This window comes from Genypterus blacodes, unplaced genomic scaffold, assembly GCF_046128005.1.
Source record: "Genypterus blacodes isolate CSIRO-AG114 ecotype Tasmania unplaced genomic scaffold, CSIRO-AGI_Gbla_v1 ptg000058l_1, whole genome shotgun sequence".
NCBI lineage: Eukaryota > Metazoa > Chordata > Actinopteri > Ophidiiformes > Ophidiidae > Genypterus > Genypterus blacodes.
Genome location: NW_027466870.1, coordinates 4,770,383 through 4,783,954, shown reverse-complemented (window position 1 = coordinate 4,783,954; position 13,572 = coordinate 4,770,383). Strand labels below are relative to the sequence as shown.

Here is a 13,572-nt window from a genome sequence, read left to right as displayed (position 1 = left end):
CACTCGTGAGCATCTGGGAGATGCGAGTCTGTCACTGTCTGTTGATGCCCACATAGGATGGCTGCACCTGGAACAGCAGGACGAGTCGCACCTTTATGATAATTCAAGTATATGGAGATTGGAGACCTCGGCGAAGTCCCAGGATAGTTCCACTCAACTTTACACCTGAGAAGAGCTCAAATCAGCCTGAATAACTGGGAACACCTGCTTGATTTACTCCCCTTAGAAAACAGCCTAAGCTAAAAACAACAACGGCACAAACATGGAAGATCGTACCTCTGTCGTACCTCTTCCCCTGTTTTGTCCCAATAGCCGTATTGTAGTAAGTTGAGATGACATAACCCTTCACCTATAGCCCCAAACCTATAAAGAAATGTATAAAGGTAGTATCCATAAGATTCCCTGCACTTCCTGCTTCTCCAGAGTTGTTGTTACTTCTGCTCAGCTGACAAAGAAACTCTTCTAATCTCTAAAATTAGAGTCACAGCTCCGGCTTTGCTCCACTGACACAGGAGATAAATTCCCTCCCTGTGACTTGTGCTTCGCTCCACATCGCAATTTAACTACCGATATAAATATAAACACTATTCTCCCCTGTATTATGAAGAAATGTGTCTACATTACTTGGATATGTGCTGCATGTCCATAGACTCACTCTATTTTAATGATGTGACACATTCATTGTCACCTGTCACGCAGTTAGAAAAGATTATAATTGTGCTTCCACGTCTCCATTCTGTCTATAAGAAGTGGGACGATGGTGAAGGCTACAATGCAAAACTGGGGGAAAAAAATAATTATGTTATATTATGTAAATGAGCACAGTGGCTCTACACAAAAACCAATCATGCCTGAAGAAGGATCAGAGCTGCATGCTGCCTTGCTGCTGAGTTGGGGACATTTGCATTTTTCAGCTGCAGCAGAGAGACGAGCGGTGCATCAATGGGCTTTCTCTCACGAAACATAGCAGGGTTTTCAATATTTACACCTAAATTTAAATAAGGATACAGAAATCAGCCCCACTTCGATACTTTCATGACTGCTGACAGATGCAAAGTGCGATGGGACGGCAGCTCGGTTGTGTTTGCTCTGCAGTCCGTTCAGATGTTGCATGCAGTGTTTAGGGAAGAAGCACTAACTCATAAGTGAGATACACTCATACACACATACACACACACTCACAGCCAATCAAGAAGAAGTGATTCAATTAGATGGTCTCTGTATTAGTGACAGTTCAATTACAAGCACGACTTCATATTAAAGCTTTTGAAGATAAAGACAGCAAGTAGGTATAGAATACGAGCACAGAGGAACACACACACACACACACACACACACACACACACACACACACACAAAAACAGGAAGAACTCGCTCTAATAGGTAATTTAAAAACGTGATGCTGCCTCAGACAAACACACTTCCTCTGGCAGTGAAGGGGCCCATCAGCTTTACTCTGCACTAATTGGTTGATGTCTCATTAGTCCACAGCCTGTTTACCCAGTGGCTCCCCTCAGCTTATTGATTATGCTTACACAATGCTTGTGGAACAATCGTTTCAGCTCACTGGTGCGCTGAAGTAACAGGGTCTGTGTTACACAACTACACTCTGCTATAGTAGAAGTGAACTGAGAAACTAAAGAACAGTGTGCTTATTTATTAGTTATTGACTCGCTTTTGCCTTTACGTGATTGTTTCATAACTCATAAAGTAAACACAGGCATTTTAATTAAAGCTAGTGCATAATCCAATTACAAGCATACAGTATACGTAAACAAGGCAAACAAAGCTCTCCCTATATGTCAGCCTGCTGTGAGCCACTACCTGCTCCATCACCTCCTCCTCCATTCCTCCGCTTCAGGCCCTCCTACACTGCTCTACCTGACAGACTCATATCTGAATCTCCAATCCACAATTACCTGTCGTCTCTCACCACCGGGGGCCAAACTGTGGCCTCCATATCAATCACAAGCATCTGAGACGGGGAGATGAGATGACCCCTGACACACACCCACACCCCTCACAGTGGATCGTTGTGACCCGACTCCCCGCCGCAACACACATCGACTGTTCTCCTGTCATGTATAGATGAGTTTCCAGCTATGGACGACTCAATAAGTCACAAGACGCTGTTCTGCTCTGTTTGGCATTAGTCTAACTGGTTTGCAGCGCCTCTGACAGGAAGACAGCCAAGAATCATGGAATCAGCCAGTCGGAAAAAAAACTGGACACGAGTTGAAAGCCTGGCGCACCTTTAATCTTATCTGTAGAGACAGAGACGTCTGCTCCGAGTAAAGGTACTGCTCACTATAACACCTGTGTTTTTGTTTTTCTGGAATCTCCAGAGCAGCGGGGTGAGCACACACAAAGAGTCAAACGAGATGGGCGCCATTTAGAAATATATGCAATTATCATTCTGTTGATTAATGAATGAGTTTTTTGTTAGAAATACCCAAAAAGGTTCAGATAAGGTAAAGAAGTGATCAGGTGTTGTGAGTTAAAAACAAATTAAAGTCTATTTAACTAGAATTCTTCTGCTACATCGGATCCAAAGCATGCAGTACATAAATGAATGCAGGGTTGGTAACAATGACAGAATGAGCAGATGCCCACAAATAAATGGAATATAGAAATTGATCACTTAAGAGCAAAATCTAAACAACGGCTGTGACAGAAAACCTAGCAGGGCCATCAGCAGGCTCCAGTCTGAGGACGCCAGCCTGTGCAGAGGCTCATAACAGATCAAGAGATCAGTCAGGCCATGAAACAAACGTAAGCAGCAATATTTCACATCAGCTCTAAAATAAAGCGGTGACCACACAGACGTGGCCCTGTGTCCTAGCTGTAGTTCAAAAGCTTTGCTGCAGGATTAAAACCATGCAGCTGTTTGACCTCCTGATGTTACAGGCAAGTTAACAGGATGTGGAATTCATGTTGGATCTAATTTTAGTGCTGCTGTGATGGGGAAAAGAACAACAGGTGATCAGGTTTGTGTTATTCAAATATAAGGCTCAGATCTAAAAGAAGCCATCAGTTCTTTGCTGTGGGCTGAAAGCATTTATTAAACACACCATGAACAGCTGCAGTTTGCAGAAATTTAAGGAAATCTTCAACTCTAGACCAGAAATTAAGTCTACAGTAGCTTCATTTGGCCCCTATGAAGATTAAAATTGGCCATATCAAGTGAAAACACCTGTGTGGGCGTGCAGGGCTTTTATTCTGAAAGCTGGACTGACAGCTCTGCCATCATAATGAATTCTTCATCCTTTTCTCTTGGCTTTGTTTACAGAATCATCAGGCCTTCACCTTTACCTGTTTAACCTGATTACTTGTGTAAAAATAATAATAACACACATTCCCCATTTAATGCTAATGAGAACGTGATGCAAAACACAAATTAGTCTTTTTGTCAGTATTCATAAGGTGTGATTTGAGTCAAACGCATCATCCAAACAACATTTCCATGATTAGGACAGTTAGTTGCACAGCAGAGGCTCTCTCAGACTCTGTTGGTGCCATTGATTGCTTGAGTGCACAGTACATTTCCGTTGTGGGCTTTGATGTGGAGCTTGGAAATGTGCCGGAAGGAGCCAGAGGAGGTTTTGAGTCATTTTGTGTTCTCCCAGAGTTTTCGGCGACGCAACGATTGATGCATTGATCCATGTCATTGAAAATGTTTCCCAACTCGTTTTCAAGTAGAAGTAACACAAGATATCTGATCAATTTAAGGCCAGGGTTGCTCTTGATGTGTTCAGCATCAGTCGTCTCTCCGGGAGACGTAATAGGCTGCTGACAGATGTTGTGGTTGCAGTAAAGTCAATAGTTGTCAAGTGATGTGCCAGCTGAAAAAATGCCAAAAGTTCCAAGGATGTGACTCTAAAAACACTTTTCCTTTTATTATTCAGAACTACAACCACAGAACTTGTGATCAGTTTATTGCCTCATGGTTCAGTTAGACTGGCAAAGAAAGTTTTGAGGAGACAGAATCCCATTAGATCATCTTATTTTATAATACTTTTCCTGACCTATCAAATCAAACGTTGTTTGATTGTGACTGTGTTCACTCTGCTGCCTGTGCTTGCTTGTCAGATGAAGCGGTTATAAATACATACTCACATCTTCCCTGGTAGTTGGGTTCTATATTTATCTCGCAGGTCATTTCCTCCGTCACAACATTAGAGACATCAGTCAGCCAATTGAAATGCCAGCAAGCAGTTCAAAGGTCAAGCTGTGTTTCTGCTTTGACTTGCAGATGTGATTGGAGTGATTACAAGTGTTGAGTCCATACATTACACCGCCGCCAAGCCGCACAGACATGACATTTGCAATGATGATGATGACGGGAAATGACAAGAGCTATTGTGCACTAATCATTCCTTCACTTCTCTCTTTCCATCTCATCTGTCTCTACTTGCCACACACACACACATCTCTACCCTTCTTGCTTTGTCGTCCTCTTTCTAGTCAGATACGGAGTTCTGGGATAAGATGCAGGCAGAGTGGGAGGAGCTGGCTCGGCGTAACTGGCTGACGGAGAACGAGCAGACGCAGATTCCCTCCTCTGTGTCTCCGCACGAGAAGGTCACTGTTACATTCAGCAAGTATAAGGAAGATGAACACCTGTCTTTAATGTTGTCTTTGCTCTTTGTCAGGATGTGGCTTAGTCATCATTCATCCAATGTTTCAAGAACTTTGGATGAAGCCTTTCTTTTACTAGAATAATTCCCAGTGTAGAAGAGAGCAGCAGTCTTTGTTTCTTCATCCATCCAAGTTTTATTCAATCTGCTTTATGTGATCATTAAATTTAACACTGCACTTAATTTTCCGAGGTTTAGCTTCACAACGTTTTACAATTCCATAGAATTTTAACAGAATTGATTAAGGGTCCAGTGATCTGTATTTAAGAGCGACTACGCCCAGTATGGGGGGATTAGAATGTCATTCAGTCTAATCTTTATAAGTCATTAAAACACTTTTTAGGGTGAGATAGTGTGCGTTTGTTTAGTTTTTGTTTTATGTCGGATCTAAACCATGCAGACAGTGAACTTTGAAACTTTTTAGAAGACGATGCTCCCTCAGAAAATCCTTTAAGATGACACACCTGCGATTTGTGGCAGATCACAGCCCAGAATGACTTCTTGGAGAGAAATCAGTTCCAAAGTCATGATGCTCAGAAGCAGGAGCAACACTCCGGGGTAATCACAGTTTGAAAATGCAAAGTTTAACATTTAAAGAGAGAACAAACCCAGAGGAGCTGGGCTCAGGTTGGATGTGAGGCAGGAAGATCAATGGTTGCTGCTGCTGCCGGAGCTTTGTTTAGATACACAACTGCAGAGGACGTGCATGTGAAGGGACACACTGACACCAACACTCTCCTCCTTTGTTGTGTGTTTTCTTTCCGCTGACAGGGTTACTACTTCCACACAGATAATCCTTATAAAGACTCGCCTAATGCGTTTGAAGAGGGACTTAAGAAGTCTCGAGAGGGAGACCTGCCAAACGCTGTGCTCATGCTGGAAGCTGCCGTCTTACAGGACCCTCAAGATTCAGAGGTGAATGATTAACAGTTCATTTAACAGATACACACTTAAACGCATGGAGTGTTATTTATTTATATGTAGAAAGAGGACAGACGCCCGGTTTGTGCTTCACACCACCGTGAGGTCAAACATCACATAACCACAGTGCTGCTGTTGTGATTACAAGCATGCGGCACAAGTGCTCACACACACACACACACACACACACACACACACACACACACACACACACACTTACACTCTGCTGAGGATGGAGGGAAGAAACATCTCTGATTCATCTCTGAGATACAAGGATGGAAGCAAAATTGTGGCTTCAGTGAGGAAAAGAACAAATGTTTGCTGCGAGATATTGAACAACACTCTGGAGCGTTTTGTCGGAGTGGTGATGTTTTTGCAGAGACACATCACAACGAATGGAGGTTTGATCATAGAAATAAGCTGAGGTCCTCACATTTTCCATTCTGACAGCTGAATTAAAAGAAAACGGCCAAATTTCTTTTTCACTTCACCCATTTATAGATTTCCAAAAACTCAATACTAACATTTTTAATAGATTTTCTTATTTTGACTTTAATAGACTTTTTTCTCACTAAAGGAGTTGTTAACTTTGCAAAAATAGCTAAATCACCCTCTTCTTATACCTGGAGAGAGTCCCTGTTTGTTCACTGAGCTGAGTAATAGCTCATTTCCGGAGGTTTTCTCCTTCATGTATTCTCCGTGCTGAAAAGAAGTGACCTCGCTATCAGAGAGAGCAAAGCCTTCACACAAAGAACTCTGAAAATCCTCTGGAATATACAGAAATGCACCTGTTACTCTGAGGAGGGGATTATCCCACACTGTATGGAACTAATGCGATTCCAGAAGTCCTCCTGCTCAGGGTGCTTAGTCGCTTATTGCTCCACCGCAAAGACCTCCGGATCATTCAGAAATAATTTTCTACCTCAATCCACAGAGAGGAACAATGCAGCCATCTACAGAGATGAGCTTTAGGACAGGACAGGAAGCGATGAAGGGCAATCTCATCGTCTGTGGTTTTTGGATTTTGAATTGTGTTTCCCTGTTGCGGGTCACCGATGGCTAAGTCTTCAACCTTCACTCCTCTTCAGCCAGTCACAGCCGTGATTTACCGATCAATAAGCCATATTCATCATCAGGTGGGCTGAATGAAACGAGCTCCAAGTAGATGAGAGGTCTTCACCTTAATTATAATTTCACTTCTAGCCAGATGAGCGAGTCGTCTCTGATAGCTTTCTTTCAGGAATTAATTGGTTTCTGTTGCCTGGTTGCAAAACACCTTAATGAGAGGATCAAAGGGTCAATGATGGAAAAGTTGGGGTTGGGGACATAACTGTGCCCGTGTTTCATCATAATTGCTCCCGTCGTTGTTTAACGTCCATGAAACCCGGGTGCCGGTCGCTCTGTGCTGAGTCAGAGTTCATGTTGAGTCTTTGCATGGTGGAGTCCATGGCCTGGTCCGAGTTTCCACCGCGCTCTTTACCGTCACCTGGTTTGGTTTCCCTACAGGCTTGGCAAGTGTTGGGAACGACCCAGGCTGAAAACGAGAACGAGCAGGCAGCGATTGTCTCCCTCCAGAGGTAAGGAGACGCAACTGCATGGAATTCCACTGAGCTGAAAGAGTCACTTTGAAGTTTCGGAACGACATAACAGGGAAATGTCACAATTTAGAGCAAAGCATGGAATTGCTCCAAGAGATTTCAATAATGTGTCCAAAAAGCTGAACTTGAGACTCCACGAGAAAGATTGACATGTTTCTGAGGATAGAGCCATCAAATTTGGATTCTTCTACTTTCTGTAGAATTATTTGAAGTCAACGTTTGGAGGACTTTGCCCCTGAAAGAGAGAGAGGCCCTGTGGATGATGACTGCACAGGCCTGTGGTGTGCTCAGAGGCCACATGGGGAGATGGCCCACTTTCATCCAGACCCTGCTAGAGACAGAAATGGCTGAACAATAGCAAGTCAGCTGGAATCAGGAGAGGCAGTCAGTCAGGATGAAGTTATCTTCTATTCAAACATGTTTTCATTTCCTTCTTCTAGAGAATTAGTCTGAGAATCTAATGTCTATTTCAAACAAAAACCTTTACTCTCTAAGCTTATCATGGATCTGAGTGGGCTAACAGTCAAAATAAACCAAGGTGACTTTAATCCTCCAGAACGTTTCAGTGTGGAGCCCTGAGTGACTGAACTCATTTGGAGTCAGATGATGTGGGTTGTAATGAAGCTGGTGGAGCCACAGCTGTAACAGATCTGCCTGGTAAACCATCTGGATGAAAGCTTGTTGGTCGTTCTTCTCATGTCTTTATCCTTCATAGTGCTGCTCAGTGCGTCTCTTCAGCGCAGACACACACACAGGGTGTATCCCCACTGCAAACACACGCTCCATTTCTAACTCTAGAACAAACATCGATGGCATTTTCCCGGATGCAGATCACGTCACCCTGTTAGTTTGCTTGGCATGCAGAAACCCGGCCCCCTGCAGGACAGAGAGGACGGCTCATGCTGCTCATTCCGACTTGATCTGGAAATCATTAATCTCCTCCTGATGTTCCCTCGCTCCAGCCTGTCCCAATTAACGTCAAATCTACATTTCCTTTGAAGTGCACATTTCAGACTCGCTCGTTTCCACGCAGGTGCTTGGAGCTCCACCCTAACAACCAGACGGCCCTCATGGCTCTGGCTGTGAGCCTGACCAACACTGGCATGCGTCAGGATGCGTGCGAGGCGCTGCTCCGCTGGCTGCGCCACAATCCCAAATACAAGCACCTGCTAAAGGGAAAGCCCCATCTAATGGCGTCGCCAAACTCCCAACGCAGGATGTCTCACGCCGCCAACATGAGCCGACATGAAAGGTGGAGCATTCTGACTCTAGATTCACACGCTGCCCAATGGAGCTTCACATTCATACAATATGCCATCTCCCTCTCTCTCTCTCTCCCTCTCCCTCTCTCTCTCTCCCCCTCTCATCAGTCTGCAGCCCGACGTCAAAGAGCTCTTCCTGGAGGCGGTTCAGCAGAACTCTGACAGCGTTGACCCAGACGTACAGACGGGTCTCGGCGTTCTCTACAACGTCAGCGGCGAGTTCAACAAAGCTGTAGATGCCTTCAACACGGCCCTGTCAGTGCGGCCTGAGGTATGGACGTGATTATGTGATGGGTTGAGTCGAGCCTCAGTGTGTGGAGGCACTAGAGACGGATGCAGTGGATGGAGTGACTTTTAAAACAATGTATTTGAAGATAAGAAGTACAGAAGAAGATCACTCTCAGTCCCTTCTATGCAGCATCACATAATAAAGTTTTGACTGTGTGCTGTGGTTATCAAAAGCATGTAAATAAAGTTCCAGATAGAATTGATTAGATACACAGTATTAGTTCTCCATATTCATACACGAATCGATAGCACAAGAGATTCACGACCATGAATTTATGAATGTTGAACCGCAGCAGGCTGGCAAACACAAACTCATGAGGTTAGAGGATTCGGCTCTGTGGTGTCGCTCAGAGAAACATATTGGCTCACATACATAAAACTGAGCAATCTGTCCTCCAAGCGGTTAACACACACACAACGCGAGGCCCTCGAGGATGTACACACACACACTTCCTTTAGAGAGACGGAGCCGTGAATATCAAGGGAGCGCTCATGCAAACAGAAGCGCCGAGGCACTTCAGACTGTCACCAGAAGATGTGAAGCATGGAGCTGCTGAATGTGCCCCTGGTGAACTGTGGACCGGGACACACTCTCACTCATGATCCAGCTAAAGAGAGCAGCGGCATCTGGCGTGAACACACATACGCAAATATCTAAATGCAGACTATGATTCACATTACTGCACACGCTGTAGCGCTCATCATCACACAGAGGAAGAAGAAGAAGAAGTACTTTTCCCCTCCGTCTCTGTGTTGTTCCACATCAGTCTCTGTCCTCTCAGCAGCGTCCCAGGGCAGTGTGAGGTATTACTCACCACAAACGCACACATTTGACTTGGTAATATCTGCGGCCCTGCGAGGAGAGAGAAAAGCTCTGAACACAAAGGGAGATAATTGGAACCCGCTGCTAGGCTTAGACCGTGACCTCTGAGTGTGCCTGCCTACCTGCAGGTGGGAGAGGAAAGCAAGGACGCCCGGTGCGATGACGCACAGCTCTCCTTAAATTACCCTCGTTGGGGAAATGTTAAACTAAAAACACACACATTTTCACACTCCACTAATCCACCAACCATCCTTCTCCTCCGCCACGCAGGACTACTTGCTGTGGAACCGCCTGGGGGCCACGCTGGCAAACGGGGACCGGAGCGAGGAAGCGGTGGAGGCGTACACCCGAGCCCTGGAGCTCCAGCCGGGGTTCATCAGGTCCCGATACAACCTGGGCATCAGCTGCATCAACCTGGGGGCACACAGGTGAGTCTGGACTACAGGACCATGCAGGTGTTTGTGCTGGATAAGGAGAGTTACAGTTAGTGGGCGCAGTATGTTGGCTGGAGAATGATTAGAAATGTCTGTCCTGCTTTTGCATTTAATTTGTACAATTTGTGTTTAACTGATGATTGGAGCTCCCTGGCAGCTCTGTTAAGCAGAACACGCTGCTAAAGTGTGTCACAGCCCACAGTAAAGAAGATTTGCTCAACCAAATTCATTTTGGTTCTCCAGAGAGGCAGCCAGTAACTTCCTGACAGCCTTGAGTCTTCAGAGGAAAAGCCGGAGTCGCCAGCAGTCCCACCAGGTGATGTCTGGGAACATATGGGCGGCCCTGAGGGTGGCATTATCCATGATGGACCAGCCAGAACTCTTCCAGGCCGCAAATATCGGCGACCTCGATCTTCTCATGCGGGCTTTTAACCTCGACTTGTGAGGAGGGGATGAAAGTGTCTTGGATCTGATGTTTATTAAAGATAACAGCATGGCTTTCATGCACGTCAACAAATTTCAAGGTTTTCTATATTTGCCCGAGAACCTGGGTGCAATTCTGAGGACGCATTTGCTGGAGTTGACTCCTTTGTGATGGATTTGCACTGCAATTTGTGATTTCCCCGAAGAGCAAAAGGAAGGCAAAGATTGTGCGAGCAATGCCTTAGAGAACACATCAATTAAAGACGGACTCATCCAGCGGAACAGAAATGAGCCTGAGACAGACGGACGGGACGTCTCGCAGAGGAAAGCTCACATTCTGTCTGCAGAGAAGAAGGAGAACGCTTTCTTTAACCAATTACTCTCACAGATTCCCGTGATAGACCTGCGCCGCGCCGCTCCCAACGCCCCAATCTGTCCCAGGCTCGTTTTCATCCTGTTTGGGTGGAAAAATAATGATACTGCATGAAAAAGCATTTTCATATGGATCCTTCTTTCAAATCAATACACTTTCACAAGTTTGTCCCTCTGCACTTCAAACAGATTAACTTCCTCATTCAGAGTGGAAGGTGCAGGCCAGGTTGTAAAGCCTCACTACTCAAATGCATGCAGACAAGTGTATTTCTTTCACAATAAGCCATCTTCAGACTGGTTTCGATTTCTCCTCTCCTGAGCTTGAAAGCTTCCTGAGCCATACGTTTGTGTTGCTGTTCCTCACTTTTCCGTTCCCTTTATCCTGACTGGTTAGAGAAATGCACACACACAGACTGGTGAACATCAGTCTATAAACCTTTAGTGAGTGTTATCATTTTGATCATGTGGGATGACTTTCCAAACAGCCCTTTAACATGTAAACACTGTAATCTAAACGTCTCTCTGCACCTGCAGTAGCTGCTATACAATAGAATGAGGTCACAGATAACAGAGTCATTTGTTGCACCTTCACAGGAAATGAAGCTCCTAAGTTCCCCGTTTGCACACTTTGCCTCAGCCGTCATGCATGTTATAGATATAGATGTTGGGTTGGACAGTCTGCCTTACACAAGAGGGAACCTTGTTGTTTTACCACTTGTGTTAGAATCGATCCACGTCATCAAGCTACAAAAACAGGATAGAATGAAATATGAAAGTCTCCTAGTCCAAACTCTGTATATGACTGATCATTGCAGTTGAGTACTCAAATGTTTACCAGGTGTGTCCATCATGTTCAAATGCTCCAACTCTACGTTGATCATTTATGGCTTTGTTAGACCAAACAGAAGCATGATTTGAAAGAATGGAGGCAGAGCTCACTGCTAGCCGCTCATCTGCCAAAACCATCATCAATTCTAGAAAGGTAGTGAAACACACACACACACACACACACACACACACACACACACACACACACACACACACACACACACACACACACACACTGTCTAACTAACATTAAACTATCTGGACCCATTCTATCATTAAGATAATTAATTGTAACCAAGATTTAAACATAGTAAACAGGATAGAGACTCTAGTGGGGCTGTAGTCATGATTCAGACATGGACACACACCACATGTGCGCTCCTCTAACAGTGTACTGGGGACCAAAGCAGAGGAAAGATGTCCATGTTTACTTCCTGTGCATTTACATCCAAGCTATGAATGTGCAGCCACATCTGTGTGAGGCAATGATGTGTCTTCAGCAGCGTCCTGTACAGTCACACAATCACAGGCACACACACTCATTAGAGGCAACAGAACCAAGCTGAGCACATCCACCTGCACTGTGCTGTCAACCAGTGACTAATACTGTATGAGGTCAGGCTAAGCCACTAAAGTATCTCTACAATCATCTGCAAACACACGATCAGTAAAAATGTGGATTATTCCTTTGGTTTCAGAAGAAGTGAGTGAGTTAAAGTTTTATGTCGTCCAGATCAACATCAGAACCCCGGTCACTTTGCACAGAGGCTCAGGTCCATTCAGTAATCCATCCATCACCACACTCACTCATGGTGTGTGTGTGTGTGTGTGTGTGTGTATATGTGTGTGTGTGTGCTTATACTGCCAGCTAGAGTCGCACCGAGGCAGAATGCTGATCACGTCCCTTTTGAATGTCATTGGCATCGGATTACCGTTCCAGCGTGTTTGACACAAGCTTTGTGTTCCAAGTCAACTGTTTGCTCTTCATAAGCCATCGATCAAATCCACTTCTAAATGTTCTGTGAGCGCAGAGACGTAGAGATGTTCCAGGCAAATGTTCCGCCAATCGGTAAAAGAAGGAGATGAGAGCAAATCTAAGCTCTGTTACTCATCTGGCTCATCTGTCTTTGGTCTGAGATCAAAACTCAGAGCAGGATGACGTTTCCAGATCAAGCGTCCTGGTGATCGTAGGCCTTTGCTTTCTTGCATTTTGAAATGGAAATAGTGTTCTTACGTTGAGAATAAAAGCTTATTTTTTTAAGAAAAGCTGGCTAGGTAGATAGAATGCCTGATTGTTCCTTTTCTAGAACCTTCTATCTACATTCTCAGGTAACTGACCTAGTTGAACGCATGCGCCTGAGGATCAGAGCGAGGCTGACCGCATGCTACGCCCTACGCATCTACGTCTGAATGCCTTTTTCCTTTTGTACGCATGAAGCTCATAGGAGTGCTCTCTCTCTTTCTCTTTCTCCCTCTCTCTCTCTCACTCTCTCACTCTCTCTCTCTCTCTCCCTATTAATGTATAAATATGAAGTATATCACAAAGTTTCTTGCAATATTTCTACAATGCACTTTTAATATCTGCAACACTGACAGAATGCGGTGTGTGTGTGTGTGTATACATATATATATTCAGTACTTACTCTACACACCAGATGCTTTTTGTTGTATTTTGACCGAGCTTGTAATGCATAGCTGATCGTAGCTCTGTAGACATTTTGTATCTATGACGCTTATTGATAACTTTGCAATAACTCCAATATAAAGCTGAAGTATGGCTTTGAGGTGTCGGAACTTGATCTTTACTTTACATTACGTCTATAAACTGTTAGGCACACATTCTTAAAGCTTTTGTAAATGATTGATAGATATTTAGATACTATATAGCGCCTTATTATTATTGGTTTCATTCACAAACATGAACAGATCGACTATATTGGGACAAATCTATTTTACAGTATGAATCTATATGTACTTTATGAATGT

At 44.4% G+C, this 13,572-nt stretch overlaps 1 protein-coding gene across 1 annotated transcript in view; it reads left to right on the top strand.

Annotated features, from left to right (window-relative positions):
* The window catches only part of pex5la (peroxisomal biogenesis factor 5-like a), a 70,680-nt gene extending 59,989 nt beyond the window's left edge, over positions 1 to 10,691 (top strand). Inside the window, exons 11-17 of the mRNA XM_076153118.1 lie at positions 4,465 to 4,581; positions 5,409 to 5,552; positions 7,065 to 7,135; positions 8,190 to 8,408; positions 8,527 to 8,689; positions 9,800 to 9,957; positions 10,207 to 10,691. Of these exons, the coding sequence (XP_076009233.1) occupies positions 4,465 to 4,581; positions 5,409 to 5,552; positions 7,065 to 7,135; positions 8,190 to 8,408; positions 8,527 to 8,689; positions 9,800 to 9,957; positions 10,207 to 10,408 (1,074 nt within the window). The 3' untranslated portion in view covers positions 10,409 to 10,691. The remainder of the gene's footprint in view (positions 1 to 4,464; positions 4,582 to 5,408; positions 5,553 to 7,064; positions 7,136 to 8,189; positions 8,409 to 8,526; positions 8,690 to 9,799; positions 9,958 to 10,206) is intronic.
* The last annotated feature ends 2,881 nt before the right edge of the window (positions 10,692 to 13,572 follow it).